Source organism: Phocoena phocoena, chromosome 15 (assembly GCF_963924675.1).
Source record: "Phocoena phocoena chromosome 15, mPhoPho1.1, whole genome shotgun sequence".
NCBI classification, from domain to species: domain Eukaryota; kingdom Metazoa; phylum Chordata; class Mammalia; order Artiodactyla; family Phocoenidae; genus Phocoena; species Phocoena phocoena.
In genome coordinates, this window is record NC_089233.1 from 37,945,557 (window position 1) to 37,973,524 (window position 27,968).

Consider the following 27,968-nt stretch of genomic DNA (forward strand, 5'->3'; position numbering starts at 1 on the left):
CTAGGAGATCTTGCAGTTGCTCCGCGAGCAGTTCTGGGGTGGGCTCTGGGGTGGTCGGATGGACTTGGACCGCTTGAGGCTGTTGCCCTTGCTGCCGCCGCCCCCTGCTCCAGTAGCCAGTGAGTAGGAGCGCCCGTGCATCATAACAGCGTTCATGCCATTGGCCATCGAGAAAGACTTGAGGTGGCTCTTGATGGTGACAGGAAGCGGGAGCTTGTCGATGAGGTGCACGGGGGTGCAGGAAACGATGGCCCGGCAGCAGAGGTCCTGCAGACTGAACACTGCAGGTGGGGGTCAGAAGATGGGAGGCGGGGTCAGACCGTGGGGAGGGGATCAGACCATGGGCAGGTGGGCGTGAGGCGCGGGGAGATCTCGGTGGCCAGTGGCAATCTCGCCAGCAGGTAAGCATAACTGACGCCTAGAGGGGGCTGGGGATTGGGGAGGTCTGCAAAGCTCCCAGGGTTCCTGAACCAGAACACCCCCAGACCCTGCCCCTGCCCCAGGCATGCAGAGAGCAGCCACTGGACGCCCTGCTCCCGTTTCATCCCCGGAGCCACGGCACACTGAGAGGTGCCCTGGGAGACCCTGCAGGGCTCGGCGGCTAGACCTCCAGCCCTTCAGCCTGGGCAACTACTGAGCTTCCCTGGCCGCCTTGGCAGCTCTGTTCTGGTGGGACTGCTGAGTCCAAGGGCCTGGGAGGCGGAGCCTGGAACCTGTCCGCCTGCTGGGGGTGGGACAGGTCAGTCACGGCCCCGCCCCTCCTGAGCCACACCCCCAGCCCCACAGCCGGCCCCGCTGGGCACACTCCTCACCTCGGTTGGGCCTCCAGATCTTCTCCATGCCGTGCCGCATAAGCACGATGCGGGACAGCTCAGTGAAGGACTCGATGACATTGAAGTTGCACAGTGGGCTGACCTCGAAGAAGGTCATGCAGTTCTTCTCCGCGTAGGCACGCGCCTGCTCTGTCGGGACTTGCCGCTTGAAGGCCAGGTGCAGCCGGTTCCCAACCAGGATCCGGGGGACCCCAGGTGCGTGCTAGGTAGCGCACAGGACTCAGCAGAGGCAAGAACGTGGGACGCCCCCTCTCTGTGCTGCCCCCCCGGGGGGGGCCCTCTGTCGCTTCTCTGATGAGGTGGGGCTCCTTGGGGCACAGGACCCCACTGGGAGAGTGCCATAGCAGTCAGTGCATGAGAAGATGCAGAGCCGGGGCACAGGAGGGGCTGAAAATGGGGGTAACAGAGTCTCCTCATGGGGGATGGGAGTGCACATGCTGGGGAGGGGGTGACCCTGGAAGGGGGTGTCCACAGGAGCACACCTACCTCATCGATCTCCTTGATCCACCGGTCAATGCCGTCGAAGGACCAGCGGTTGGTGATGTCATACACCAGAAGGATCCCCTGCAAGGGAAACGCGGGCATTACGAGGCCCAGGGGCCGCCCGGATGGAAGGGGTCTGGTTCAAGCTTGGCCCTACACCGCTCCCTCCCAGCACAGGCAGAGCCAGGGACACTAGGGCACCAGCCAGACAGCTGTCAGGTGGACCATACAGTTTACTCAACAGGTGGCATCGTGGGAAATGTGCTTTGAGCTTTCCTCTTTGCGTTTCAGGGAGGCTCTGTGCACAGGGTTCAGCTAGCCCTGTCCCTGTCTCCTCACCGTGGCCTGGCCCTGTGGCCCTGGACGCTGCCTGTGTGTGTGGGCTGCCTGACTGTCAGGGATCTCGTGGACTCAATACTGCCTCCTCCCTCCCCCTGAGGACTCAGCTGGGGCAGAACTGGCATTTTTTCAGTGTCTTTCCTTCAAGCACGTTGTATTACCCTGTGATCATTTAAAAGTCACTCGACCTAAGACAGGTGCACAAAGGACCACGTATGGTGAGGGGCTGTATCACCACACTACTCAGCAGTGCATTCTTCCCGGGGGGCACCGAGCAGAGGTGTTTCTGAGTTTTCCAACCCACACTTGCTGAGGACTCCAGTCACTCTGGCAGCTGCCCCCACAAGCCGCACAGAGGATGTGCTGCAGGGACTTTCCTGTCACGTTCCTTAGAGACCAATTACTCCATCTGCCCAGCTCTCCTTGTCGTCTGTGCCTGGTACATCTCAGCAGGGACCTGTCACAAGCCTCAGGAAGGCAACTCCAGCAAGTGAGTGTGGCCCCCAAGCCCACTGCCTGTCTCTGGCCTTACATCCCACCCTGAAGCAGTCTCCGCCAGAACCCAACCCCAAGCAGGACTCACACCCCTCCCCATCCCAGGAAGTCTTCTTTCAGCCCACGTCTCTATCACACACAGGGGAGGAGAAAAGTGCAGCTGAGATGGAAGGAACAGGGCACCCTCCATCTCAAAATGAGGAATTTTAAAGCCTTTCCCCTTAAAAATGTCCTTCAAATTCCAGAAGATGAGGTCCTGTTAAGACAAAGGTTGAGATTACTTTAACCCATCCTGGTGGCTCCTGCTCCCTGGATAGAATGTCTTGCGCAGAATAGGGCGGAGCTGCCTGCTAGGGAGGAATGCCAGGCCTGGAGGGGAATCAGTTGCTGTGGTGGTCGACAGAGTACACTGACAAGGAATTCATCCTGTTCCCGGGGGCACAGGGACCAAAGCCCTCTCCCTTGGTGTTGGGATGGGGGTAGAGCCACCCGCCTTCCAACTTGGAAACCCCCTTCTAAGAAATAATTGAGGACGTATCTAAAGACCAGCTTTGCCAGATGCTCATCACGGCATCGCTCGTAAGACAAAGATCAGGAAACAAACTAAACATGCGGCCCCCAGGGCTGCTGAGCAGTCCAGCGAGGTGCAGACTCCCATGACAGGCAGGCAGGCAATGAAAGTAAGGATTCACTTGAGAGCACCTGTGCTGATCACATGCATAACAGACTGCAAGGTGACAAACACGGATCCCAAACGTTACAGACAGGGCAGTTTTTAAAAAAATACAAGTATAGGGGCTTCCCTGGTGGCACAGTGGTTAAGAATCCGCCTGCCATTGCAGGGGACACAGGTTTGAGCCCTGGTCCGGGAAGATCCCACATGCAGCGGAGCAACTAAGCCTATGCGCCACAACTACTGAAGCCCGCGCGCCTAGAGCCTGTGCTCTGCAACAAGAGAAGTCACCACAATGAGAAGCCTGCACCCTGCAACAAAGAGTAGCCCCCATTCACTGCAACTAGAGAAAGCCTGCGTGCAGCAGCGAAGACTCAATGCAGCCAAAAATTAAATGAATAAATTAATTAAAAAAAATACAAGTATCAACACTCCACACACCACACAGAAAAGGTTTCCACGGACGTGACCACACATGGAAGCGCTGGATGGGGACTGACTTTCTTGCTTATGCTTCCTATGTAACGTTATTAATTTTTTTATTTTTTGGATTCTACCATCTTTATTAACCTATCAATGTTACATTTTATACATAATATCTAGTTGTGTTCTCAAAGGGATCTACTTTAGGGGACTTCCCTGGCGGTCCAGTGGTTAAGACTCTGCGCTTCCATTGCAGGGGGCATGGGTTCAATCTCTGGTCAGGGAACTAAGACCCCACATGCCGTGCAGTGGGGGGAAAAAGAAAATAAGGATCTACTTTAGTACATCGTGTTAATAGTAAAAAGCCAAGTAAGATGGCTGAACTTCAACCTAGCATTTATTTTTTAATAAATTTATTATTTTTTGCTGCGTTGGCTCTTCGTTGCTGCATGTGGGCTTTCTCCAGTTGTGGTGAGCAGGGGCTACTCTTCGTTGCGGCGTGCAGGCTTCCCATTGTGGTGGCTTCTCTTGTTTCGGAACACAGGCTCTAGGTGTGCGGGCATCAGTAGTTGTGGCTCCTGGGCTCTAGAGCGCAGGCTCAGTAGTTCTGGTGCACGGGCTTAGTTGCTCCGCGGCACGTGGGATCTTCCCGGACCAAGGTTCAAACCCGTGTCCCCTGCATTGGCAGGCGGATTCTCAACCACTGCACCACCAGGGAAGTCCCCAACCTAGCATTTTAATATCCTCTGGACAAGGTAAGCTAGAAAAGTCAATCACTTTGCGCACATGTAAGAGTAGTGTTCCAAAATGACTAGGAAGCTGCTACTTTTAAGCAAGGGAGGAAAAACACCTTTCATTTTGGTCTTTTATTTCCCCAGCAAATTATACTTTCAATTAACAGCAATAATGATATCATTAAAAAATGCTCTGCTTTTTTTTTTTTTTTTTGTACAGGGGCCTCTCACTGCTGTGGCCTCTCCCGCTGCGGAGCACAGGCCCCAGACGTGCAGGCCCAGCGGCCGTGGCTCACGGGCCCAGCCGCTCGGCGGAACGTAGGATCCTCCCGGACCGAGGCACGAAACCCGCGTCCCTTGCATCGGCAGGCGGACTCTCAACCACTGCGCCACCAGGGAAGCCCTATGCTCTGCTTTTTAAATTTCTGTACTTCAGTACGAATTAAAATAGTAGTATTAGAGTCTTTTGGGAGTGTAACTGAGCCTCTTTATCGCTAACCTGGTCCAGGTTGGGTATAGCCCTAACTGAAGGGAGGACGGCTATGTGCATAAGGATTAGACCCACTTGGTACTTCCAGGAGGTAGAGTGAAACCTGGTCTTGGTTGACAGGACCTGGGTTGGCTTGGAGCCATACTGGGTTGTAAGGCAGGGGCCACAGTGTAACTAGTGGGCTGAAAGTCTATGGAGGGTGGGTAACTGATCGCCCGGTACTGCTGAGCCAGGTGAGCAGGCAAGTTGCTGAGACTGACCAGAAAAGGCAGGAGCCGGTGCCTGAGAAGTTGGTTGCTGGCCATGTCCCTGGAACTGCTGAGGCTGTTGAGGTGCATTTGGCCGATACAGCCTGAATACTGAATACCATTCTGCTGTAGTGGCTGGGAGGTGCCTGTGGCTGCTGAGTGCCACGGCCGGCCTGCTGCAGGTACTGCTGGCACATCTGACCTTCACTCTGACCTGCTTGAGTCTGAGCTCCTGTACATGGTGGCTGCTGTGGCTGAATTCCTGGTGGGTAAGCTGCAGAGGAGGCAGCAATGCTGTTGCGAGTTCCTGAACAGTCTTCTTTCTGCAGGAGCACTGGGTGGCCCTGAAACCTGATCATCTGTTAAGCCGAACGCTGACAGGACATTTTTATTGATTTCACCTTGGTTTTCTTTTTCTTCTTAGATATTTATTTATTTAATTTATTTATTTGACCATGCCGGGTCTTAGCTGCGGCATGCAGGATCTTTGTTGTGGCATGCAGGCTCTTAGTTCCCGACCAGGGATCGAACCTGGGCCCCCTGCATTGGGAGCATGGAGTCTTAACTCATTATGGACCGGAGGATTTTTGCAGAAACTTAACGCCTGTGGCTGGCAATTTTTAGTTTGGCCGGCCAAAAAGTTAATTCTTCTATTTCACTAACACTTTGTGGGTTATCACATTCAATAGTTACACCTGACACACCTGTAAAGTCCTCTAATTTTTGAGAAATGTTGTCTTCGATCCACTTTTCTGCAGAAGCAAAGGAGTTTCATGTTCACTTTCCGTATCAGAATCAATCACTAAAGTTTTTTGTCCTTTTGTTGGTCTACTATTCACATCGTCTGAATCAGGACTATATTCTGAAGAACTACCATCTTCTGAGACACTAGGGCATATGTCGCTTGGACAATCAGAGAAAGCATCTGCATAAAATTCACCGAAATATTCTACTTCACTCAAAATTTCGCGATGCATCATTTTTGAAAATTTTACATTTATAATATACACAAGGTTGGAACAAAAACCTAACGGAGCAAAATGTGAATGATAACGACAATCGTAAGTTGTATAATGAACCCATGATCAATTTTAAGCTCTAACAACTTTGCATGCTGATGTTAATCATATCACTCTCTAAAAACATATTGATACATCTCTGGGCAATAATGTGTTAACCGCTTGACCACCAAGGAAGTCCCTCACCTTGGTTTTTGAAAGGATCAAAAGCTGACATACTTGCTGCCATAACCTGAGTAGCCTGTTTTCCAGAAGAATCAGAAGCAGCAGGCCTTTTTTTTTTTTTTTGCGCGGTACGCGGGCCTCTCACTGTTGCAGCCTCTCCCGTTGCGGAGCACAGGCTCCGGACGCGCAGGCTCAGCGGCCATGGCTCACGGGCCCAGCTGCTACGCGGCATGTGGGATCTTCCCGGACCGGGGCACAAACCCACATCCCCTGCATCGGCAGGCGGACTCTCAACCACTGTGCCACTAGGGAAGCCCAGCAGGCTTCTTTTTTTAATGTCCTTTTCTAGCAGCAGGCTTTTCTTCCCTACCATTCACAGTATCATTTTCAGGAATGTTCGTGGATGGTCCTGGTTCTCCAGGTGGTTCCAAGCTATCCAATAAGTGATTCACTTTATTTAGAAGTTCCATCTGTTCTCAATGAAGGTATTTCACCTGACTTGATTCAAGGGGTGTCGGTTGGCAGTTAACAAATAATGTCGGTTTCAGTATCCTACTACACTGAATTGCAAAGGAAAGGTCAGAACTATCAAAAACTGTTATAAGATCTCCATCTTCATGTTTATATTTTATTGTAATTTCATCATTACTCAGAAGTTTTCCTCTGAAGAGTCACTGCATCATTAGCACTAATTCATCATAAGTATTATCTTCATTATGAATGGGAATTCGCTGAATATCCTCCCCAAGTTGAGCTTTGATGATTAGCTTCCCACTCAGATTCAACTGCCCAATCATGGTGGACTCCAGGATGTTCTATGTATAAAAGTCTAGAGAAAGATGGTTTGTCCAGGTCACTGCTGCCGCCCCTCCACAGGTCTCCACTGATCAGATCGGTGCGAGGCTGCCACTGCTGGACTCTGGGGCATTGGGGGAAGGCTGTGGTCACAGCCCACTTGGTTGCCCTCCCCAGGGCTGCCGCATCTTGCTGGCAGGCTCTCACGGGCCCCGGCCAATCACACAGACCCACCAAGCCTAGCGAAAGCTCGGGCCAGTACTGGCAGGTAGGGAAAGAAGAGGGGCGGGCCTAAAAGCTCAAGCAAATGAGGAGAAGCCCATTTCTTGGGTTCAGGCTTCAACTGCACCCTGAGGCTGTCGAGGAGCTTGCCCTTGGCTGCTCCCCCTGGCTGGCGCCAGCCTCTGCCCACCACCAACAACCACCACCTAAGTCTGACAGGGCAGGGTGATGACAGAGAGGTCACAGGAGGAAGGACACAGAGCTGGTCACACTGCAGACGGGGACCAAAGTGATCATGGGCTTGGCAGGGAAAACACCTAGGGTCGACCACAGGTGGGATAGTTGAGAAACCAAAATGAGGCTCCTGGTTAACAGGACTACCCCCTCAAAGGACTCCAGAATCAGCTGTGTATCTTAAAGAGCCAGAGGAGGGGCAAAGAGATTCTCACTATATTTCTTTTCTTTTTTTTTGCTTAGCTTTTTAAAAGTTAGTAAGTACTCTAGGGTATAAATAGAAGCTCTGGTCCCTTAACCCGCCCAGGAACCACCTGTCTTTCAAGCATCTCCCAGGTGTTTCCTAACCCGGACTGGGTCATGGTGCAAACTGCCTGGCACCCGCAGGGCCCTTCCCCCACAGCGGCCAGCACCTCATGCCAGGCTCATCAGCTAGCACTGCTGTTGGGTTTCAGGTAATGCACCTAATTTTATTACAAACATCAGCGATGAACCTCTGAGTACATACATATAACTCGAGCTGTAAGAGAGAATCTCTGGATGTGGAGCTTGGGCCTAGGAGCGCGCACCCTTATTGTTGCCAAGGTGATTTATTGAGCTTATACACCAAAAAACGCACAGGTTTTAGGTATGAACAGTTTGATGACTTTGGACAAATATATATACCTGCGCAATCACCACCCCAACTAAAGCACAGAGGTGCGGTTTTTAATTAAGTTAGTTTTGGAGTGAGTAATGCATTTGTGTGGTGAAGCTGCCAAGGAACCAGAGACTGTGGCTGAACACACCTGCCCACACTCATATGCATGGGCTCTGCCCAGAAGCCAGCGAGCGCACTGACAAGGGGAGTAGCCGTCAAAGCTGTTGATCCACACGCGCCCCACCCAGGCGGGGCCAACTGGCAGGCTGGTGTCCTAGTCAGCACTCACTGGGCACCCAGACCACTCTCCATGTGAAACCTGAAACCCTCCCTCCAGGAGACTAGTGCCTGACTGAGCTCCCCCTCGTCCTAATCCAGCTGATCCCAAACCCCAACTAAACAGGACGTCGCCCACCACTGGCTCCCTCCACATGCACAGCCCTGGGGGAACTGGTGCAGGGGACCGCTCTCCCCGAGCGGGAAGCATGGGCCTCTTGGGCCACGAGTGGCCACCTCAGACCTCGGCAACAGAAAACAAGGGCCACAAGACAGAGAGGGCCAGGGGTTGGTCGGCGGCTCTGTGGCCTGGGCCCTGAGAGATCTGCAAGGCCTCTTTGTTCTTAACCGAGGGTAGGAGGGTGACAAGACAAGAAAAACAAGACTTGGGAAGACAGTTATGCCAGTCTGCACCATCGGGCTGCACAAAGCCATGCTGGTGCCAAATCTGGAAAACACCAACCAAGCAGGATGGAAACAGGAAAGGCGAAGCACTACTGTTTAGGTAGGAGCACCCACGGTCAGCTTTGCGGCCAAAAACCACCTATCCACCCACCATCCAGGCCCGAGATGCGCACTCAGAATCTGCAACTGGCTCCTCCAGCCCAGAAGCAACAAGAACCTCTGGAATTAGCACAGAATTAAGCGCAAGCAACGACACATGCACGCTGACTGCTGATTGCTCTGGAGAGGATGTGGACGTGGTAAAGGTGTTCCCTTCCCCAAAGCGCGTGCCCTGGCGAATGCCCAGGTTCTCAGGCGTGCCCTTCTGTCCTGCTCCATGTTCACATCCGAGCAAGTCGACATCTGAGCCCGTTCAGGTTTCAGTCTCCCAGGACCTTCCTTGATATTTCCCAATCGCCCAATTATCATAACCCAAGGTAACTACTCCCCTTATCTCTTCATTTTCTTTTTTTATCGAAAAAGTAACAATGTGTGTGCCATAAAAAACTGGGAAACATTCAAAAGCAAAGGGAAGACAACAGAACTCATCAGTAATCCCATGGTCCAGAAATAATGAACACCTCCCCTTGGAACATGGCTTTCTCACTTCCTTGTATGTATGAATCATTGTCAGGGTCCCTCCTCTACAGAAGGTGGCCCACGGAACACACTCCTTGGTGCTCAAGCGCTCCCCGTGTGTCCACTGAGGGCCCGGCTGTGAGGGCCTTGTCCTTCCTTAACCTCACATCCAGTGCCGTCCACACCTGAGGGCTGCTGTCCCTGACCACCCAGCACCAGCTGCTCCAGGTGGAACTGCCAGGTTAAGCACCACCTCTGTGGCCCCTCACACCAGGCACACACTGGGGGGTGGAGCCAGCGGACAGGCAGCACCACTGCAGTCTGGAGCCTCTGAGCACAGCCTGAGGGTCCTCCACCCACATTCACACCTCAGCAGGGAGAGAGGCGCTCTCACCACCCCTGAGCGTCTCAGGAGGGGGAGCCTGGTCACCTGAAGACACCATCGATTCCTGCTCACCAGGCAGAAAGGACGCCCGGGGCTCCCCACTCCCCAGGCCAGATTGAAGGGGTGACAGGCTCTACACAGCCAGAGGTCCTGACACAGGCCCATGGGCCCCCTTGCAGAGCACCCTGTCTGGGGAGAATGGTTGGACAGGGCTGACTGAGGGCTCTCCTCAGCAATTCCAGAAGCCCAAGGGGTCATGGCCCCACCCTGCACAGACAGGGCTGGTCTTGAATCCAGTCCCCTCAAGCTGAAGCAGCGAGTGGGTAGCTGGTCTATTCACACAACTGCTTCTTCCCCTCCTTCCAGCCTTGAATCACAAACAGACCCGGTCAGCATGCAAGCCCGTCGTAGGGAGCCCAGGAGACACAGAGAGGGACGAACAAGTCCCCAGGCCCCCCAGTGAGCCCCCTCGCCCCTGCACAGGCCACAGCTTAGGTGCTCTTCCAGGGCAGGCGCCGCCTGGGACAGCCCCCATCTCCGCTCCCTGCTAATGCCCTGCCCTTTAGGACCTGTGGCAGCCCCTCCCACGGCGGCTCCTGCTCCCAGTCCCGCAGTCTGATGAGTGATCCAGACCGGCTGGCCCTGGGAGCTCCAGCAGCCTCCTCACTCAGCACAGGGAGAAGTCACCCCGGTGAACCAGGTGATGGGGGACCTCTCCACAGTACAGGGTTCCCACACACCTCCCGCAGCAGCTCTGGGCAGCAAGGGCCACAGGAGCTCATGGGGCCCTGGCACCCTCTGAAGGCTGAGGCCCCTCCACTCGGGGGCATCCTTGTTTGGGCTCCTGGTTGGAAGGCTGATGTTCAAACGAAAAACTTCCTTGGAAAGAACCCTGCACGTGGTGTCTGACAGCACCGCACATGTGAGGAGAGCGGCCCCTCTGGAGAACAGCCCCGGCAGCACCGCTGGTCTTACCTGTGCGCCCCTGGAGTAGGACCTGAAGATGGTGCAGAACCTGCCCTGGCCCGATGTGTCCCTGAAACAAAGGCGGTTGGGGATGCGGCCCGTGGGACCCCAGCATGCACAGCATGACCCCCTCCTACTCTGCTGCACATGCTGGCCAACCTCCATGGGCCTGGGCACCCCAGAAGACTGCCCTGTGGGGCTGGAGAACCCCAAACCTGGAGGAATTTACATCTCAACTTTGAGGTTCTGGAAATGCCCTTAATGTGGAGCCCAGTAAAGGGCAAGGCGAGAGGGGCTGTGGCCCCTGTGGAAGTGAGTCTTTGTGGGCAAAGGGAGCTGGGCTCTGCCCGAACAAGCAGCCCTGGGCCTTCTGGTTTCTGCATCACGTTCCAGCCCATGTTTATACAGGGGCGGTATCAATAGCTAGCCTACTGACACGTAAACAGGGCGCCTTCCAGTCTCCTTAAGGATTCCTGAGTCACTTTGCTTGGCTTCCCGGCCCGCACAACTGAAATGTGGCAGCCAGGCACCCTGGCTGCACAGCCCGACTCACCAGAGTTCCAGCTTGACCCGCCGGCCGTCCAGCAGAATGGTGGTAGTCTTGTAGTCGATCCCTGCAAGGAAGCAGAGGGTGGCTGAAGGACGCACCTGGCCAGCGCCCAGTCCCTGAAGCCAAGCAGAAGTGTGGCTCCAGCCCAGGGAGCCCAGTGACCCCAGCTGGCCACCCTCCTGTCACCCCAGAGACCCAAGCCGGGTACCAATGGCACCGGCCAAAGGGAGGGCAGCTGGTCTCAGCAACAGCCCACGTCGTGTGCTTCTCAAAGCTAATGGGTTTTCTGAGTTCTTGGGTTCATCGCAGCTCCCAGGTACTGACAACGGGAGCGTGCTTGGAGCATGATTTAGTGGTACAGTAACGTCTAAAATGCCATTTCTCTGCAGAGGTATCTGGAGAACCTCTGCTTGCCATGTCTTTAGTTTTTATTCTTTATACTTTTTTTTTTTGCGGTACGCGGGCCTCTCATTGTTGTGGTCTTTCCCGTTGCGGAGCACAGGCTCCGGACGCGCAGGCTCAGCAGCCATGGCTCACGGGCCCAGCCGCTCCGCGGCATGTGGGATCTTCCCAGACTGGGGCACGAACCCATGTCCCCTGCATCGACAGGCGGACTCTCAACCACTGCACCACCAGGGAAGCCCTATACTTTTAAAAATTGAAGTATAATTGAATTATGTTTCAGGTGTACCGCAAAGTGATTCAGCTATATATATCTATCTATCCTTTTTCAGATTCTTTTCCATTACAGATTTATATAAGATATCAAATATAGTTTCCTATGTTACACAGTAGATCCTTGTTTATTATTTTTTCATACTTTTAAGCGAAAAAAGTCAGTCCAAGAAAGGTGGGTAGGAGCAGGGCCAGTGCTGGATGCATTACTTTAGATGTAAGATCTTCAACTGGCTTATAGGCCATCAGGAAACTTCCTAAAAGCTGTCTTTCCTCCTCCTCCCTTAAACCTTAAAGATGTCATCAGCTTCTTGGCTGTTTACAACACTTGCTCTAAGAAGGCTTGGAAATGGGCATTTTTAATGCAGACACTGCTCTCACACATTGTGTGTGCATGTGCAAAGCCAACCTCAGAGAGCTGCACGTGAAGCCTCTACCCCCAACGTCCTTCCATCTGGCTAACTTCTAACCATGTGTCAAAACCTGGCTCCCACCCATCAAAAGACACTCAACGGAATGAAAACACAATCCACGAAATGGGAGAGAATATTTGCAAATCACATATCTGATGAGGAACTGATATTCAGAAAATATGAAGAAATCCTACCACTCAACAACAACAAAAATCCAATTAGAAAATGGGCAAAAGACTTTCTCCAAAGAAGATATGCAAATAGCTAATAAACACATGAAAGGATACTCAACATCACTAATCAGTAGGGAAATGCAAATCAAAACCACATGAGAAGGACTCCCCTGGTGGCACAGTGGTTAAGAATCCGCCTGCCAATACAGGGGACACGGGTTCGAGCCCTGGAAGATCCCTCATGCTGCAGAGCAACTAAGCCCGTGTGACACAACTACTGAGCCTGCACTCTAGAGCCCGCAAGCCACAACAACTGAGCCCGTGTGTTGCAAGTACCGAAGCCCACGCACCTAGAGCCCAAGCTCCGAAACAAGAGAAGCCACCGCAATGAGAAGCCCTGCACCACAACGAAGAGTAGCCCCCGCTTGCCTCAACTGGAGAGACCCTGTGTGCAGCAATGAAGAACCAACGATGAAGACCTGATGCAGCCAAAAACATAATTAAAATAAAGAAAAAACCACATGAGATACCACGTCACACCCACTAGATGGTTATTATCAAAAACCCAGAAAGTAAGCAGCATTGGTGAGGATGTGGAGAAATTGGAACCTTTGTGCACTGCTGGTGGGAATGGAAAATGGTACAGACACCGTGGAAAACAGTATAGCATTTCCTCAGAGAATTAAACACAGAATTACCACGTAATGCAGAAATTCCACTTCAGGTTTATACCGCAAAGAAGTGAAAGCAGGAAATCGAACATGTATATATTTGCACATCCACGTTCACTGCAGTATTATTCACAATAGTCAAAAGGTGGGCGCAACCCAAGCGTCCAAAGATGGATGAAGTCCATCTGTACAACAAAATATTATTCCACCTTAAAAAGGAAGGAAAGGGGGCTTCCCTGGTGGTGCATTGGTTGAGAGTCCTCCTGCCGATGCAGGGGACACGGGTTTGTGACCGGGTCTGGGAAGATCCCACATGCCGCGGAGCGTCTAGGCCCATGAGCCATGGCCGCTGAGCCTGCGAGTCCGGAGCCTGTGCTCCGCAATGGGAGAGGCACAACAGTGAGAGGCCCGTGTACCGCAAAAAAAAAAAAAGGAAGGAAAGGGACTTCCCTGGTGGCACAGTGGTTAAGCATCTGCTTGCCAATGCAGGGGGAACATGGGTTTGATCCCTGGTCTGGGAAGATCCCACATGCCGCAGAGCAACTAAGTCTGTGTGCCACAACTACTGAGCCTGTGCACCACAACTACTGAGCCCACGCTCTAGAGCCTGCGCACCACAACTACTGAAGCCCACGCACCCTAGAACCCACACGCTGCACCTACTGAAGCCCGTGCACTCTAGGGCCCGCATGCTGCAACTACCGAGCCCGAGTGCTGCAACTACTGAAGCCCACGCTCCTAGAGCCTGTGCTCTGCAACAAGAGAAGCCACTGCAATGAGAAGCCCGCACGCTGCAATGAGAAGCCCATGCGCCACAACAAAGAGTGGACCCCACTTGATGCAACTAGAGGAAGCCCGTGCACAGCAACGAAGACCCAATGCAGCCAAAAATAAAAATAATTTTTAAAAATAATAAAAAAATAAAAAGGAGGGAAAGTCTGACACATGCTACAACATGGATGAACCTTAAAGACATTATGCTTGGTAAAATAAGCCCTACACAAAAGGGCAAATCCTGTATGATCCCTTCTACGAGGGCCCTAGAGCATCAGATTCAGAGACAGAAGTAGATAGAGGTCGCCAGGGGCTGGAGGAGGGGGTGGGGAGTTAGTGCTTAGTGGGGACAGTTTCAGTTGGGAAGATAAGAAAGTTCTGGAGCTGATGGGGGTGCCACTGAACTATACACCCAAAAATATTTAAAATGGTAAATTTTATGTTGTGTATATTTTGCCACATTTTTTTTTTTTAAGTGAAAGAAGATTCTCCTGCACATATTCTCAAGCTAAAGAAACACTCTTCAGGGAGGAATAGAACTCAGGCCCGTCTCCACTGTCCTTCCTCTGCATCCACCCCTCCCCCCAATTGTCTGCTGATAACCCACTTCTTTGGGTGGAAACTCTTGGAATTCTCTGTCAAACAGGAAGCTCAGATTTGGCCCAGGACACCCTCCTTTCAGTCCTGGCTCTACAGCTGCTGTGAGAGCTGGGCCCCATGAGGACAGTGTTGGAAACCGCAACCTCCAGGAAGGCTGTGGATGGGGATGCCCATCCTCTACGCAATGTCACCTCCATGTGCTGGACCAGCCCAACAGGTTCTGGCCATGGGGACTGGACATCCTCTGCCAAGGGCAGCCCCCATGAAAGGACCCCGATCGAGGTGGCACCATGGCCCAAAGGCCCAGCCTGGAGCTGCAGGAAGGAGCGGGCGCCCAGGAAGGGCCCAGGAGGAAGCAGGGCACAGGGAGCGGGGCTGCTGCCCTTGCCCGCCTCTGGGGAGGAGGCCAGCCTCTGCACACCGTGAGGCTTGCACAGCTGGGCACCTTGCCCACCCACCGCCTGCGCCCAACCGACCCCTTACTCACGACTTCAACTTCAGAAAGGATGACCAGTCCCCACCCTCCAGGGGCTCTGCTCAAAGCTCTGCCAAATGTCCAAGAGAGACCTGTGGGGACAGGCACTCAGAGCCAGGAGCAGGCACCATGAGGGATCAGCTCTGCTCTCCTCCCAGCACGCCCCCCCGCACCTCCCACAGTCCACCAGCTGGGTCAGAGGGCTCCCGGAGAACAGGGTTCCCAGGGAATGGGCCACTAAACCAGTGAGACTCCCGCCCAGGAGCCCTCCCTACAGCACGGCACTGGCACCCCCAGAAAGGCTGAGCAGCCTTGTGAGGGGACTGAGGGCAGTGGACGGCAGGTCCCCACAGCAGACGGCAGTGTCCAGCTGAGAATGGCCGGGGAGCTGGCCGTGCAGAAAACACGGACAGCCCTCAGGCTGACATGCTCCCTCAGAGGTAAAAAAAATCTCAAGTAGGGGGCTTCCCTGGTGGCACAGTGGTTGAGAGTCCGCCTGCTGATGCAGGGGACACAGGTTCGTGCCCCGGTCCGGGAAGATCCCACATGCCGCGGAGCAGCTAGGCCCATGAGCCATGGCCGCTGAGCCTGCGCGTCCGGAGCCTGTGCTCCGCAACGGGAGAGGCCACAACAGTGAGAGGCCTGCGTACTGCAAAAAAAAAAAACAACAACTCAAGTAGGGGACTTCCCTGATGGTCCAGTGGTTAGGACCCTGTACTTCTGCTTCAGGGGGCGAGGGTTTGATCCCTGGTGGGGGAACTGATGAGATCCCACATGCTGTGCGGTGCAGCCAAAAAATAAAAAAAAACAAAACAAAAAAACTCACGTATATTTTTCACGCTTGCTCTGCCTCTCACCTGCCCACCTCCCAAATCTGGATAAAAATGTACGGTGTGCTTTATAAATTCATAGAAAATACTGACAAAGCAAGTCCAAAGGGAGGCCTGCCCGAAGAGGCAGCACCTCCTGTGGGCAAGGATGGTGCCAGCCAGACTCCACGGCTGAACCAGCTCTGACAGCTCTTAGGTCTCAGTATCTGCTGTTGCAGAACTTCCATCACCTCTCCCTCACCTCACCCCACCCGTGCTTGAGAACGTGAGGAACAGAGGTTTCACGGAAAGCATCTAACACCTTGTACAGCACAGGCATGACTGCTGAGAACACAAACCAGCTCTCAGGAGCTGGGGCAGCTGCCCGGTGCGCAAGGGGGCGGGGGCACCTCACACACGAGGAGGGGTTCCCAGGTGACCAGGCCTCAGGCTCTAGGACTGTAGACACTCCCTTGATGGACACAGGGCTCGGAGGCCACCAGGGGCCAGAGTAGACCTCCTGTGTCCCCACTGGGGGCTGCGCAGCCACTTGGCCCCTGGCTCGGGGGTCCCTGCTGGCTCCTCACAGCCCAGGCTTCAGCTCTCTGCCCCTCCCAGACCGTCAGCCCCTGTCACCTGAGGTGTTCACGAGTTGTTAAGAAGGTCTTCCTACTGTTTCATGGGGTTTCTGAAAGGAGTGCAATTCACTTGACACAAGAGGCTTTTTAAACTTCTACTGTCCACAAGGCACCCAGCTGTCTCGGGCAGCACCCGGCCAGGGCCTGCAGCCTGAGCATTCAGATTCCCACCGACGTGTCCCTACCGGCTGGGTATTCACGGCGCAGCACCGGTGGCTCTCACTCTGTGCCGAGACCCTGACCCGCCCCGCACAACGTGTGGGCCCCACCCTCACACCACGTTTTGCAGGGATGCTTCCACCTTGTGAATCACAGGAGACTGTGTCTTGTTTGTTCAGAATTTTAACGAGAATTGTTCACCATTTTGGAAAAAAAATCACATCACCCACAGTAATACCTATATCAGGTACATTTTCCTCGTCACTTTCTCAGCATCTAGTACAACTGTCCCCAAGCACTGACTTGCTTAACCACAAACGATCTTACGACATCCCACTGCACCCCTTTCTTCCTCCTTTACATTACCGAAGTATGTATACGTATGTGTGTGTTTTAGTTCCTAGTGTGGGTAGAACAGATGATCTACTAACTTCACTCCTTTTCAGGACAGTAAAGGGGATGCTGCAGAGCACTGGTCCTGCTGGCCTCCTACCCCATTTCTGCATCGCTGGCCTTGCACCCAGCAGGGAGGAGCTAAGCACCAAGCAGCTCACCAGCTCTGGGAAAACGTGACAGGCTGGAGAGGCAGGAGCACTGTAACTGCCTGGCTGCTGATGCTGCCGCCTGTGCAAGAGGTGCTTCAGAGCACAGACTCAAGAGACGGGGGAGGCAGAAGGAAGAAGGCTACCAAAAAGGTCACTCAAGTTTCATCTTTTTTTAAAAAGATTTTTAACAAATATTTTCTTTCTTTTATTTATTTATTTAGTTTGTTTGGCTGTGTTGGGTCTTCGTTGCTGTGTGCAGGCTTTCTCTAGTTGCGGAGAACGGGGGCTACTCTTCATTGTGGTGTGCAGGTTTTTCATTGCAGTGGTTTCTCTTGCTGCGGAGCACGGGCTCTAGGCGTGCGGGCTTCAGGAGTTGTGGCACGTGGGCTCAGCAGTTGTGACTCATGGGCTCTAGAGCGCAGGTTCAGTAGTTGCGGCGCATGGGCTTAGTTGCTCCGCAGCATGTGGGATCTTCCCGGACCAGGGCTCGAACCCTGCATTGGCAGGTGGATTCTTAACCACTGAGTCACCAGGGAATTCCTCAAGTCTCATCTTGACAGCTGCTCACATCCTAGTGATTTGGGGAGTCTACCGGGCACCCCCACAGGCCCCCTGAGACAGTGACACACAGGAGGAAGGCTGAGCGCTGGGTGGCACTGACCAGCAGGACACACCCCTGTCTTTGCAGCCTCCCACATTCGGGCATGGGGTGTTTCCATCTGAGTGGGGCATCCACAGCCACGGCTCCAGCCTGTCAAGGACAACCTGACCTGGTGCAGAAGCCACGTTCCTTGGGCACCTTTTCTCCCGCATGGCTGGTCCTCCCTCAGGAGTCACACTTTCCACATCTGTTGGCATCAACTCAGAACAAAAGACCCCTAGAAAATTCATCTTCACTCCACCCCTAGGAAATTACAAGGTAATCAGGGCAAAGGGAACAAACCAAGTTAGTTCGCAGCTTCAGCTTGTGTGTACAAACCAAGACTGCAGATGTTTCAAAGCCTAGTTGTCCATCACTCCTAGGGAGCAGGAGCCAGTGAGAATGAAGACCACTAGGCACAGCCTGAGTGACCCTGGGTGGAGGCATTTCCCACATACCTGTCCAGGCTCAACTCAGACCCACCTGCAGGGAATGGCAAGGAGGGACATCCCACCACACAGCACATCCCCCAACCTCTCTTCTGTCTTTATGTCTGTTCAGTCAACACTAAGTGCCTAACCATCCAGCTACTTTCCAACAACATGAAAAGCCACAAGACAACTTGTTAAAAATTCATAACAAAGAACAAAAACTGAGTGATAAAAGACTGAGTTAGGAATGAAAGAGAAAATGTTAATCAATGCCTTCCTCTGCAGTATTAAATCCAGCACCTGAAACTGGCACGCAGCTCCCGGGCAGCGTGGCCCCAAGCACACGCCCTTGCAGGCAGCAGGGGAGCCCGCGGTTTCACGGGGGCGCTGCAGACGCAGCTCAGTCCCCACGCTGGAGGAGTTGGTCTTCCAGTAGAGCTCCCAGACCTCGCCTCCTGGACCCAGTCAGGCTCCCCATGCATTTCCAACACGAAGCCAACGCACAGCGTCAGGGCGCTGCTCCCAAACTCAAGACAGGCAGCCGCTGTTCTTAGTGTTACTCCTTAGGGAGGGAAAATAAGGTCTCGCCAAGTTCCCAGAGACAGACAAAAACAAAAAAATGTCTAGGTCCTCTTGGAACGAGAAAAAACTTCCAGTGACACAGGCAGACACACAGGAGTGTCTGGGACCCACACACTGCCGTGCAGGCAGCCCTAGGCTAAGCGGTCCTCCTGGACATGCCTGACCATCCTTTATGCATCCTCCCAAGGGGGAGGCCACAGCACAGGCCTCTGTCAAGGCCACACACCTCGCACCACGGTGTGCGTGGAGACAGAGGAGGGTCTCAGAACAGTGTGTGGGCACTAGCAGGTGGGCACAGGTCCCGCCTCCCGGCACTCCCACCCCAAACATGCCCCTCCCGAGGGTAGTGGGATCTGAGACTGGCTTCTGACCCTTGGAATAGGGCTGAGTGACGACGTCCCCTCCGTGATCACATTGCACGGGACTGCCCTGCTGCTCCGTGAAGCAAGCCGTGCCGGGGAGAGGCCCATGGCCAGGAAGGAGGGTGGCCAGCTGCTGCCAACAACCACATAAGCTCAGAAGGGATTCCGCCCCAGCCCACACCTGAGCACAGCCTGTGAGAGACAGAGGCCCTGTGAGGCCCGGCCAAGCCATGCCCAGATTCCTGACCCGCAGGAGCTGGGCGCTAATAAGTAGGTGCTGTTTTAGGCCACTCAGTTTGTGGTATTTCTTGGTTGGGTTGAATTCCACAGACTGGGACTTCCAAACAGCAGACATTTATCTCCCACTGTCTGGAGACTGGGAGTCCAAGACCACAGTGGCTGCAGATTCTGTGCCTGGTGGGGCGGCTTCCCGCTGTGTCCTCAGGGGCAGAGGGGGTGAGGGAACTCTCCAGGGTCTCTTTTACAAGGACAATAACGCGCCCTCCTGACCTGATCACCTCCTGAAGGCCCCACCTCCTAAGACCACCACTTGAAAGTCAGGTGTAAGTGTGTGAATTTGGGGGGACACATGTTCAGTCCACAGCAGTTAACTAATCCTGGCAGCATCTCGCAGAAATGCAAATGTGCACTCCTCCGACCAGCCTGTAAAACCCTACCAACACAAAATAACAAAAAGAACCTTTCATCAGGCTGTGGTGGGAGAGTCCTAGTCCCTGGAACCTGGGGACATGCTTCCCACAGGGCAGAGGGGCTTTGCAGATGTGATGGGTTATGGGTCTCAAGAAGGGAGAGGACCCTTGGTTACCCGGGTGGGCCCAATGTCATCTGGAGCCCTCAGAGTGGGGACCCTTTGCCGGCGAGTCTGACAGATGAGACGCAAGGAGGGCTGACCTGGCTTTGAAGGTGGAGGAGGGGAACATGGTGAAGAGTGCAGGTGACCCTGAGAAGCTGGGACAGCCCTCTGTTCACAGCCAGCAAAGGAACAGGGACCGTGGTCCTACACTGTGACTGATCACTACACCTACAGAACAGTAAGATGACGAGGTACAGCAGCAACAGAGAGGGAACGTCCCAGGGTACCAGTAACCGACGGTATTCACCTCAGCATCGTTTTCTATTATAAACAGACTCAATACAGGCTAAAAATCCACCCACTGGGAGGATTTAACAGGAGGTGATCCACAGGATGGAATGCTGTATGGCCCTCAGCATGGCGAGGACGGAAGCAGGATATAGAGCGAACACAACTCTCATACCCTCCTGATGGGATAGAAACTGCTTAACTGCTCTGGACCACTGGGTGGTATCTACTAAGGCTGCACCTGCAGCCCAGCAATCCCACCCCTCACTGCTTCCCATACAGAAACACAGACACTCACTCACCAAAAACACGTGTGAGAATTTTCACAGCAGCACTACTCAGAGTGACCCAAACACGGAAAGTCTCCCAAAGCCCATGTGCAGAGTAGATGAATACACTGCCGTCCTCACGCGTGGAACGCTGCACACAAAGGAGGCATGAACCACAACTACACACAGCGACGTGGCCAAAACCCACACGACACGGGGAAAGAAAGAAGCCACACACAACTATACACCGTGTGGTTCCGCTCATAGGAAAACACCAGAAATGCAAACCAGTCTGTGATGTAAAGGTCAGCGGTGGCCAGGTCTGGGGTAGGGGGTGTAGTCTGCAAAGAGTGGAGGGAGGTGATGGCTTCTCAGGTGAGTGCACCTGTCAGCACAGCCACTGAACTGCAGGCCTTACATAGATACAGGTTCTGGGTTACATAAATTACACCTCAATAAAGCTGATTAAAAGGGAAAGAGGCTGACAACAGCCGAGGCTGGCCAAGATGTAGAGCCACAGAACTCTACGTGTTGCCGGTAGGGACTCAAAATGAAAGGTCACTTCAGGACCCAGTCTGACCACTCCCTGTACGGGAAGCAGACACACACATGGCCAGCAACCCCATTCCCAGAGACACGTACACATGAGGATTTGTGCATTTGAATGTCTCATGTCACTGAACCAGACACTTACAAAAGGGCCAACATGATAAATGTGTATTTCACCACAAAAAAAATATTTTTTTTAATTTTAAAGGATTTGTACAAGAATGTTCATAGCAGCATCATTCACAGTAGCCAAAATCAGGAAACCCAAACCGTACTGATAGGTAAATGGACAAACAAACCGGGTGCCTGCGTGCACAGGAGTGCCACCAGGGATAGGACGGCACTCACTGCAGTATGCGAATGTGAATGGACTTGCTGAGCTGAAGGAGCAGATGAGAAAGGCTGTGCTGTATGGTTCCACTTACAGGAAGTGCTGGCAAAAGGAACATAGAGGCACAAGAAGCAGGCCAGTGGGGACCCGAAAGGGCACGAGAGAATCACATTTAATGTGCTGACCACGCGGACGTTCTACGGACAAGGACGATCTGCTGGCTCCAGCACCTGCCCTTCTCCAGACGGGTCGGCACGACGGGTGCATGTGCCAGCCTGCCGCCAGGGCTGCTCAGGAACAGAGAGGACACAGAGGCACCTCATACAATTCAAGACGTCCTTGTATGCTGGCACATGGGATGGGGAGCAGCTTGAGGGCGGTTTGTGGGCTGGTTTCCTCAATGCTTAAAAACCACACCAGACCAAACCAAAGCAAAAGCTTTCTGCCGTCCATAAAAAGCAAGCACACTTCGCACACAACACCTGGCGAAACACGGAACATTATAAAAACACACAAACACAACTACTCATAACCCCAAAACTCAAAGGTTACCATTAACATTCTCCTAGATTTCACTCGACGATTCTGTTCTTCATCTTACATACATTTATACACTATGTAATTTGACATGCTTTTTTTCCCCACTTAACAAGATAACAGAGAGATTTCCCCATATCATTGAATATTCATTAAATATTGTTCCAAACCAGCATTTTTAAAGGCCCTATAATATCTCACTCTACAGATATACCATATGTCCCCTGCCAGACCCCTGGGCTGCTTCAAGTTTTTCATTTTTATTAAAAAAAAAAAAAAAAAAAAAAGGGCTTCCCTGGTGGCACAGTGGTTGAGCCTGCCAATGCAGGGGACACGGGTTCGTGCCCCGGTCTGGGAAGATCCCACATGCCGCGGAGCGGCTGGGCCCGTGAGCCATGGCCAATGAGCCTGCACATCCAGAGCCTGTGCTCTGCAGCGGGAGAGGCCACAACAGTGAGAGGCCCGTGTACCGCAAAAAAAAAAAAAAAGCCTTGCTTTTCTCCACTTGTGTCCCCTTATGTTCCCTAGGATAGGCTCTTGATCACTTGGTGGAAAGGGAAGTGTCTCACAGCTTCGGACACAGGCTGCTGAGTCCCCCGGCAAGATGGCAAGCGCCATCAGACTTGCTCTATGAGGAGCTCCTGGGTGAATGTTCCATCCTGCTGGATTTTAAGGTTAAACATCTTCCATGTATTCTTCACCAGGACCTCCTCTCTGAAGGGTCTACGTGTTGCCAAGTGACTTGAAGTATGGAAGATACTCCCAGCAATGACAACACAATCAAGCTGTTCCTACCTGTTGAGGGGCCTCATCGCTGCCGACTGGGACCCAAGCCGTGTGCGCAAAACTGTGCGCATGTGTGTGCCTGCACATGCGTGTGCCTGTGCATGTGTGAGCCAGTGAGCATGGGCCGCGCTGAAAGGGGCCTCTGCCGGCCATGCCGCACCGGAGCCCGTGCTCAGGGACACACCTTCTCCTGCCCCAACTACATCAGCAGGAAAATCAGACTCAGCTCCCAACACACTCCAGCAGTTTGAGGACCAACAACATCGGACCCAGGAAGAGAGAGAGGCCTAAACAAGGGAAAGCAGAGATCAATGCAAAACAACTGGCTAAAACTAGGGGACTGCTATAAGCCACACCAGCCCAGGGCTTAGGAGGCAATGGCCAACAGCAGCAGGTGGGCAAAGTGGCCAGGCAACGCTGCTGCCGAGTTGGAGCTCCCAAATCCTCCGTGGTGGCTTCTGGACCTAAACACAGACCCTCAGCACCCTGTTAGATATCTCCGTGTTCCAAGGCTGCACAAAGCATCTTATGTCCCTGTTATCAGCCCTCCCAGCAAGATGTCGCAACAGACCTCATCTGTAGGCACCCACCCTACCTCTGCCCAGGTGATGGACAACCACTGCCCGGGAAGGTGCAGGCCGGCGACAGCTCAGCTTACTCCCTCAAGAACCGCTTCAGTCCCAGCGCATCTGCCCAACCCCAGGGACCACAGTGCTGTGCTCCGATTCACAGAACACACCGGGTGGCCTCCCGGGCTCACAAACGTGTTTATCACCAGCCAAGACCTTTGCCCAGGGGTGACACTGACTCCCTCGCCCAGACCTGGCACCTGGCTGCCTGTAGAGAGCCGGTCCATGTCCAGGGCTCGGGCCTTCTCCACTCTGTTTTTCCTCTCTGGGGATGGGGGCTTCCTCTCTGTATGCTGGCCTCCTGACACCACACCCTCTGCACTCCTTGGCTAAACCTTGGTTAGACTCCTCCTCACTTTCCTTCCCTCCTCACGATTCTGGAAGCCTGTCTGCCAAGCAGCCCTCTTCCTGTGTGAACAGCTTCCCTCTTCTGCGTTCTAGCCAAAGGGCCGTGAAGAGCCGAGGCTGCCTGATCACGCCCCACCGCCTCCATCAGCATCAGTTTACCCCGTTACCTCTGTTCCCCTGTCCCTCCTCTACCTTCTGAAAGACATTTGTCCACAGCCAACGAGGTCCTGGACATTCTGACCTCCACAGAAGAAAATCGTGCAGCACTGTGGACACCGGAGTCTGTCCGTCACTATCAGACCCCAGTCATGACCGGAAAACCTAGGTTACCACCTTACCCTCAGAGTTCAAGTTCACTTTATTCACTTTTATTTCCCAGCTCATTCCCAAAGGACTTAAACGGCCCACCTTCCCACACTAAGGGTGACCCCGCAGACCCGGTTTTGCCGCAGACGGCCCCATCTCGGTCTCTGATGCCTGCACTCAGTCCCAACGCCCTTTTCCCGAGTGCCCAGGGCAGTAAATCCAGGCCTACCCGCCATCTCTCTCTCCCTTCGCGCATTCCTTTTGCAGCTCACTCCAAGCAAGGGTGCCGGACACTGAGACCTTCCCCACTTTCTCCAAGTGCCTGATGGACGACGTCCTGACTGATGTGGCCCCGGGCCCCACGACACCCTGTAAGCGGCGTGTCCCCACACTAGATACTCCCCGCTCCCCGGCCTGGCTGCAACCCTGCCTCCTCCTCCTCCTCCCCCGCCCAGGCCCAGACCAGGTAAGTGGCCAGCTCTTCACGGACCAGCCACCATGCACCTTGCCAATTCCAATTCAAAGGGAACAGGAGCCAAAAGTGCCCCAGGACCCTTCCCACCTGCTTCCCCACCCCCTCTTAGGATTTCCTTCCTGAAACACACTTCTACCTGGTTCATCATCCAAGCCACAAACACTCTTGCTGATGGAAACAATGATATCATGTGTGCACGACACAACACAGCAGTGTTGCTAGGACCACGCAACCCCTCGAGGGAGACCAGCTCTGCGCTGCCCGCGCCTGCCACTGAAGCCTTCGCTGTCCTCTGCTCAAACTTACGGCATGTGCTGAAAGCTGGGGAAAGGCTTTCTAAAACTGAAAATATTCTAGCTACACACTTAACTATTACCTGAAAATCTAGCAAAAGCCATGCCTACCCAAATTACAAATCAACGTAACTAGCATAATCCAAAGCAGGTACCAAAATCCATCCCTCAAAGCCTGCCATCCTCTTGGGTAGGGTAGGTTGGTCTTTACACCACATGTAGCATGTGAGTACCTCCCACAAAGGGGCAGACTAGAGGAATCTCGCCAGGTGTGCAGATGGGTCTACGTGTGACCCTGTCTGGCTTCCAGAAACTTCTCTGGAAACTGGTGGTTTGCTGTCCGGGTTAGTGGCTGACCCTGGGCACTCTTGGGACTCTGCTCTGCTGGCACACCCAGGAGAGAGGCAGGCAGAGCAGGAGCACTGCAGTGAAGTTAGAACAAATGGGCCTTGGTGCCTGGTCCCAGGCCCCAGAGCAGAGGGAGGGGCCCCAGGACCTGGGACAGAGATGCCAGGAGGGCAAGAAAGTGCAGGGAGAAAAGAAAGAGCTCAGCTTGGGATGCACTGAGGACAGGAAGCACTGGAGGGGAGGGTTGTGGTCATCAGAGAGAGGAGCCAGGCCCAGGCCCAGGGTGGAGGCGAGGGTAAGGGCCCAAGAGTGAGTGGTGAGAAGGGATCACCCCCGCAACCACAGTGCCGGGCTCCTGGCAGCCAGACTTTAACTGGGGGAGCTCAGCGCCCAGCTGCCCAGCGCTGCCTGAGCCTCGGTTCTTCACCCATAAAATGGGAGGATACTGGTGTCTCATCCAGGGTGGTGGGGAGGAAAGGATGAGGAGTGCCTGGCACACATCACATTTGGGCCCACACCTCACCTCAGAACCTCGCACCTCCCAGAGGAAAGGCAAACCCAAAAAAACCACCCAGAAAAATGGGTGAGATCCAGACACCGGCACCCAGGCAAGCACAGAGAAAGAGAAGGGACTGGGAGGGGTTGCGTGGTGACCATCAGCACAGGGGTGCCACACCAAGCTGCTCCCTGCACCTCCTGTGTGCAGCTCTCAAGCTCGCACTGGGGACAAAGCAGTGGAGAAAACACCAGGCGTGCACAGTCCAGCACGAGAGCGTCTGAAGATGCAGTTTCCCTTAGATCTTCACTGAGGACAGAAACCAACTTCCAGCCAGAGAAACACCTGGAACTGTCCAGGGACATGGTGACGCACTGGCACGCTGGGGCGCAGGCACACAGCATCGCTGGGTCCCAGAAACAGAAACAGCCAGCAGGCCCCACAGGTTCAGGGAAGACCTCCACACTGGCCATGCTTTGTGCACACCCGTCACAGTCACGTTGATCCTCTGGCCATCAGACCTCCTTCCTTCCTTCCTTCCCCCACGCCCTGGGCTCAAAGGAGGCGAGCTCCCACCAACACTGACCCCGAGGAGTGGACAGTGAGGATGGAGTTATGCCCACTCTCTAGCCTTCCAGGACGTGGGCACATCAACCACGATGTGTTTTCCTGTAGGCCCCCAACCCTCCATGTGAAGACTCTTGGGAACCAGGGTACGGAGAATGGAATTGCCTTAACCGAGGCTGTTCACCGCCCTCGGTAGAGTGGGAAGGGCCCAAGCATGGCAGCAGAACACTTCCCGAGCTCCAGGGCGCACCCGGAATGCTGCCTCTGTGCCAACACTAGCCTGGCGCCCCAAGGGCCCACCAGCATGGAGCAGAGTCTGGCGCTGCCCTGGGGAGAAGCTGCTTCCAGAGCCTGGCCCTCCCTCCAGCCAGCTTCCACCATGCAGACTCCTGCTGCCCATGCTCTGAGCCTAACTAGCCAGCGGCCGGCCCTCAGGAGCCTTGACAACGCCGCCGCCGCCACCGCTGCCAAGTCCTGAAGCGGGCACAGACCCCTCCCCTCAGACCACTACTGGGTATTAAGAGAAAGGAAATCAGAGCTCCCGAGGGGAGCGAGCTGATGCCCTGACCGAAAGGACTGTCTAAGAGGGGGCTCTCCTCACCGGTCTGGCAGACGGCCGTCCCGCTGGCCCAGGTCATTGTGAGTCCCTCCGTCTCCACCACCTCAGGCAGGCCTCAGCCCTGCTTCGGTCAACGTGTCACAGGAAGTGCGGCAACACATCACTCCCTGACAGCGGTGACAGGAGGCGGGTCCCCCTCTCCACCTGTGGCTGTGTGTCCCCAAGCACTCGCTGCACCCGGCTAGAGGACCCTCGGAAGCAGTGATCACGTCCTGGGAAACCGCTGCCGCCCTGATGGAGCCTAGGCCCTCATGCTCTGCCGGACACACACTGCCAGCTTCCTGGGCGCGGGGCTCCGGGAAGCAACAGCACCTCTGGGGAGGCAACTCAAGCGCCCACCATCTGCATCTGGAGGAACACCTGGCAGTGGTGGCGAAGGGGCTGGCTCAGCCCCGGAGACCTCCTGCTTTCCCTCCCGCCCCTAAAACGAACCCAGGGCCCTGCTTTCCTGTCCTTCGCTGGGGCTGGGAGCATGTGCTCGGGGAGGCGGCACAGCCCCCAGCAGGAAGGGTGCTCGGCCAGCCCAGGTAACCCCACGACCCTAACGAGTCCTAAAACGAAAGGGTGGGAAAGCAGCGCCCACACTCTCGGCCGCTACAGGCAAGCAGTTTAGCAAACAGTCGCCGCTCGCGGTGGTCAGGCGGGACCGACAACAGCCCAAGACACAAAGCCACAAAGGGTGTGCAGAATGAGGACGCCAAGAAGCAGAATTCGTCAGGAAAGACAGCCCAGCCAGGAGCACGAAGGTCCTCGGGGAGGGAGGGCCCGTGAGCCTGGGAGGGGCCGCAGGGCAGGGGTACCGGCCACAGGGCCGCATTAGCCCCTTCAACTGCAGAAGCTGAGGAGAGCTCAGGCAGGTGCCAGTGACGGGTATTTGCTGTGTATTTTGGCCACACATCCAGAAATCTGGAGAGAACATTTAATTCCGTCAGGAACGGTTATCTTCCTCCAGCACAAGGCATTGATGCTCTGAGCCCTGAGCCAACGGCTTGCCTTTGAGTACACCCAGGTATGCACACCTGGTGCGGACCCGCGACCAAAGAAAAGCCCTTCTTCCTCTGGAGGCCCGCGGCCAAATCTCCGCCCCCAAAGACGCTGCGGGCCCCAGAGGGCCTCGGCGAGCTCGGGTCGCTGCTCCCCCGGCCCCCGCCCGGCCCCGGCTCGAGACCAGGCGGACGGCAGGTCGCCGGGCGGCGCCTGGTGCGCGCAGCGGCCCGCCGGCCGGCCTTACCATTACTGTAGGCGTACGGGGACTCGGCCGCGCCGTCCTGCAGGCTCTCCAGGATCTCACCCTTGCCCACGTCGCTGTCGCCCACCAGCAGGAACTTGAGCAGGTAGTCGTAGCTCTTGACCGGGCTGCCCTGCGTCCCCAT

General features: G+C 54.4%; 1 protein-coding gene and 1 pseudogene across 2 annotated transcripts; both read right to left on the bottom strand.

Annotated features, from left to right (window-relative positions):
- RAB40C (RAB40C, member RAS oncogene family) lies at positions 1-27,968 on the bottom strand. Of its 2 annotated transcripts, none has more exons than XM_065892547.1 (6): positions 27,827-27,968; positions 10,997-11,057; positions 10,453-10,513; positions 1,320-1,397; positions 813-978; positions 1-281 (listed from the first exon to the last, which is right to left on the bottom strand). In XM_065892547.1, exons 1-6 carry the CDS (start codon positions 27,966-27,968, stop codon positions 1-3), a joined length of 789 nt encoding a protein of 262 aa, XP_065748619.1. The 2 variants fall into 2 exon arrangements, with proteins under 2 accessions (XP_065748619.1, XP_065748618.1); XM_065892546.1 differs by having other exon boundaries at positions 813-1,035.
- LOC136135015 (protein TFG-like) lies at positions 4,475-6,699 on the bottom strand (annotated as a pseudogene).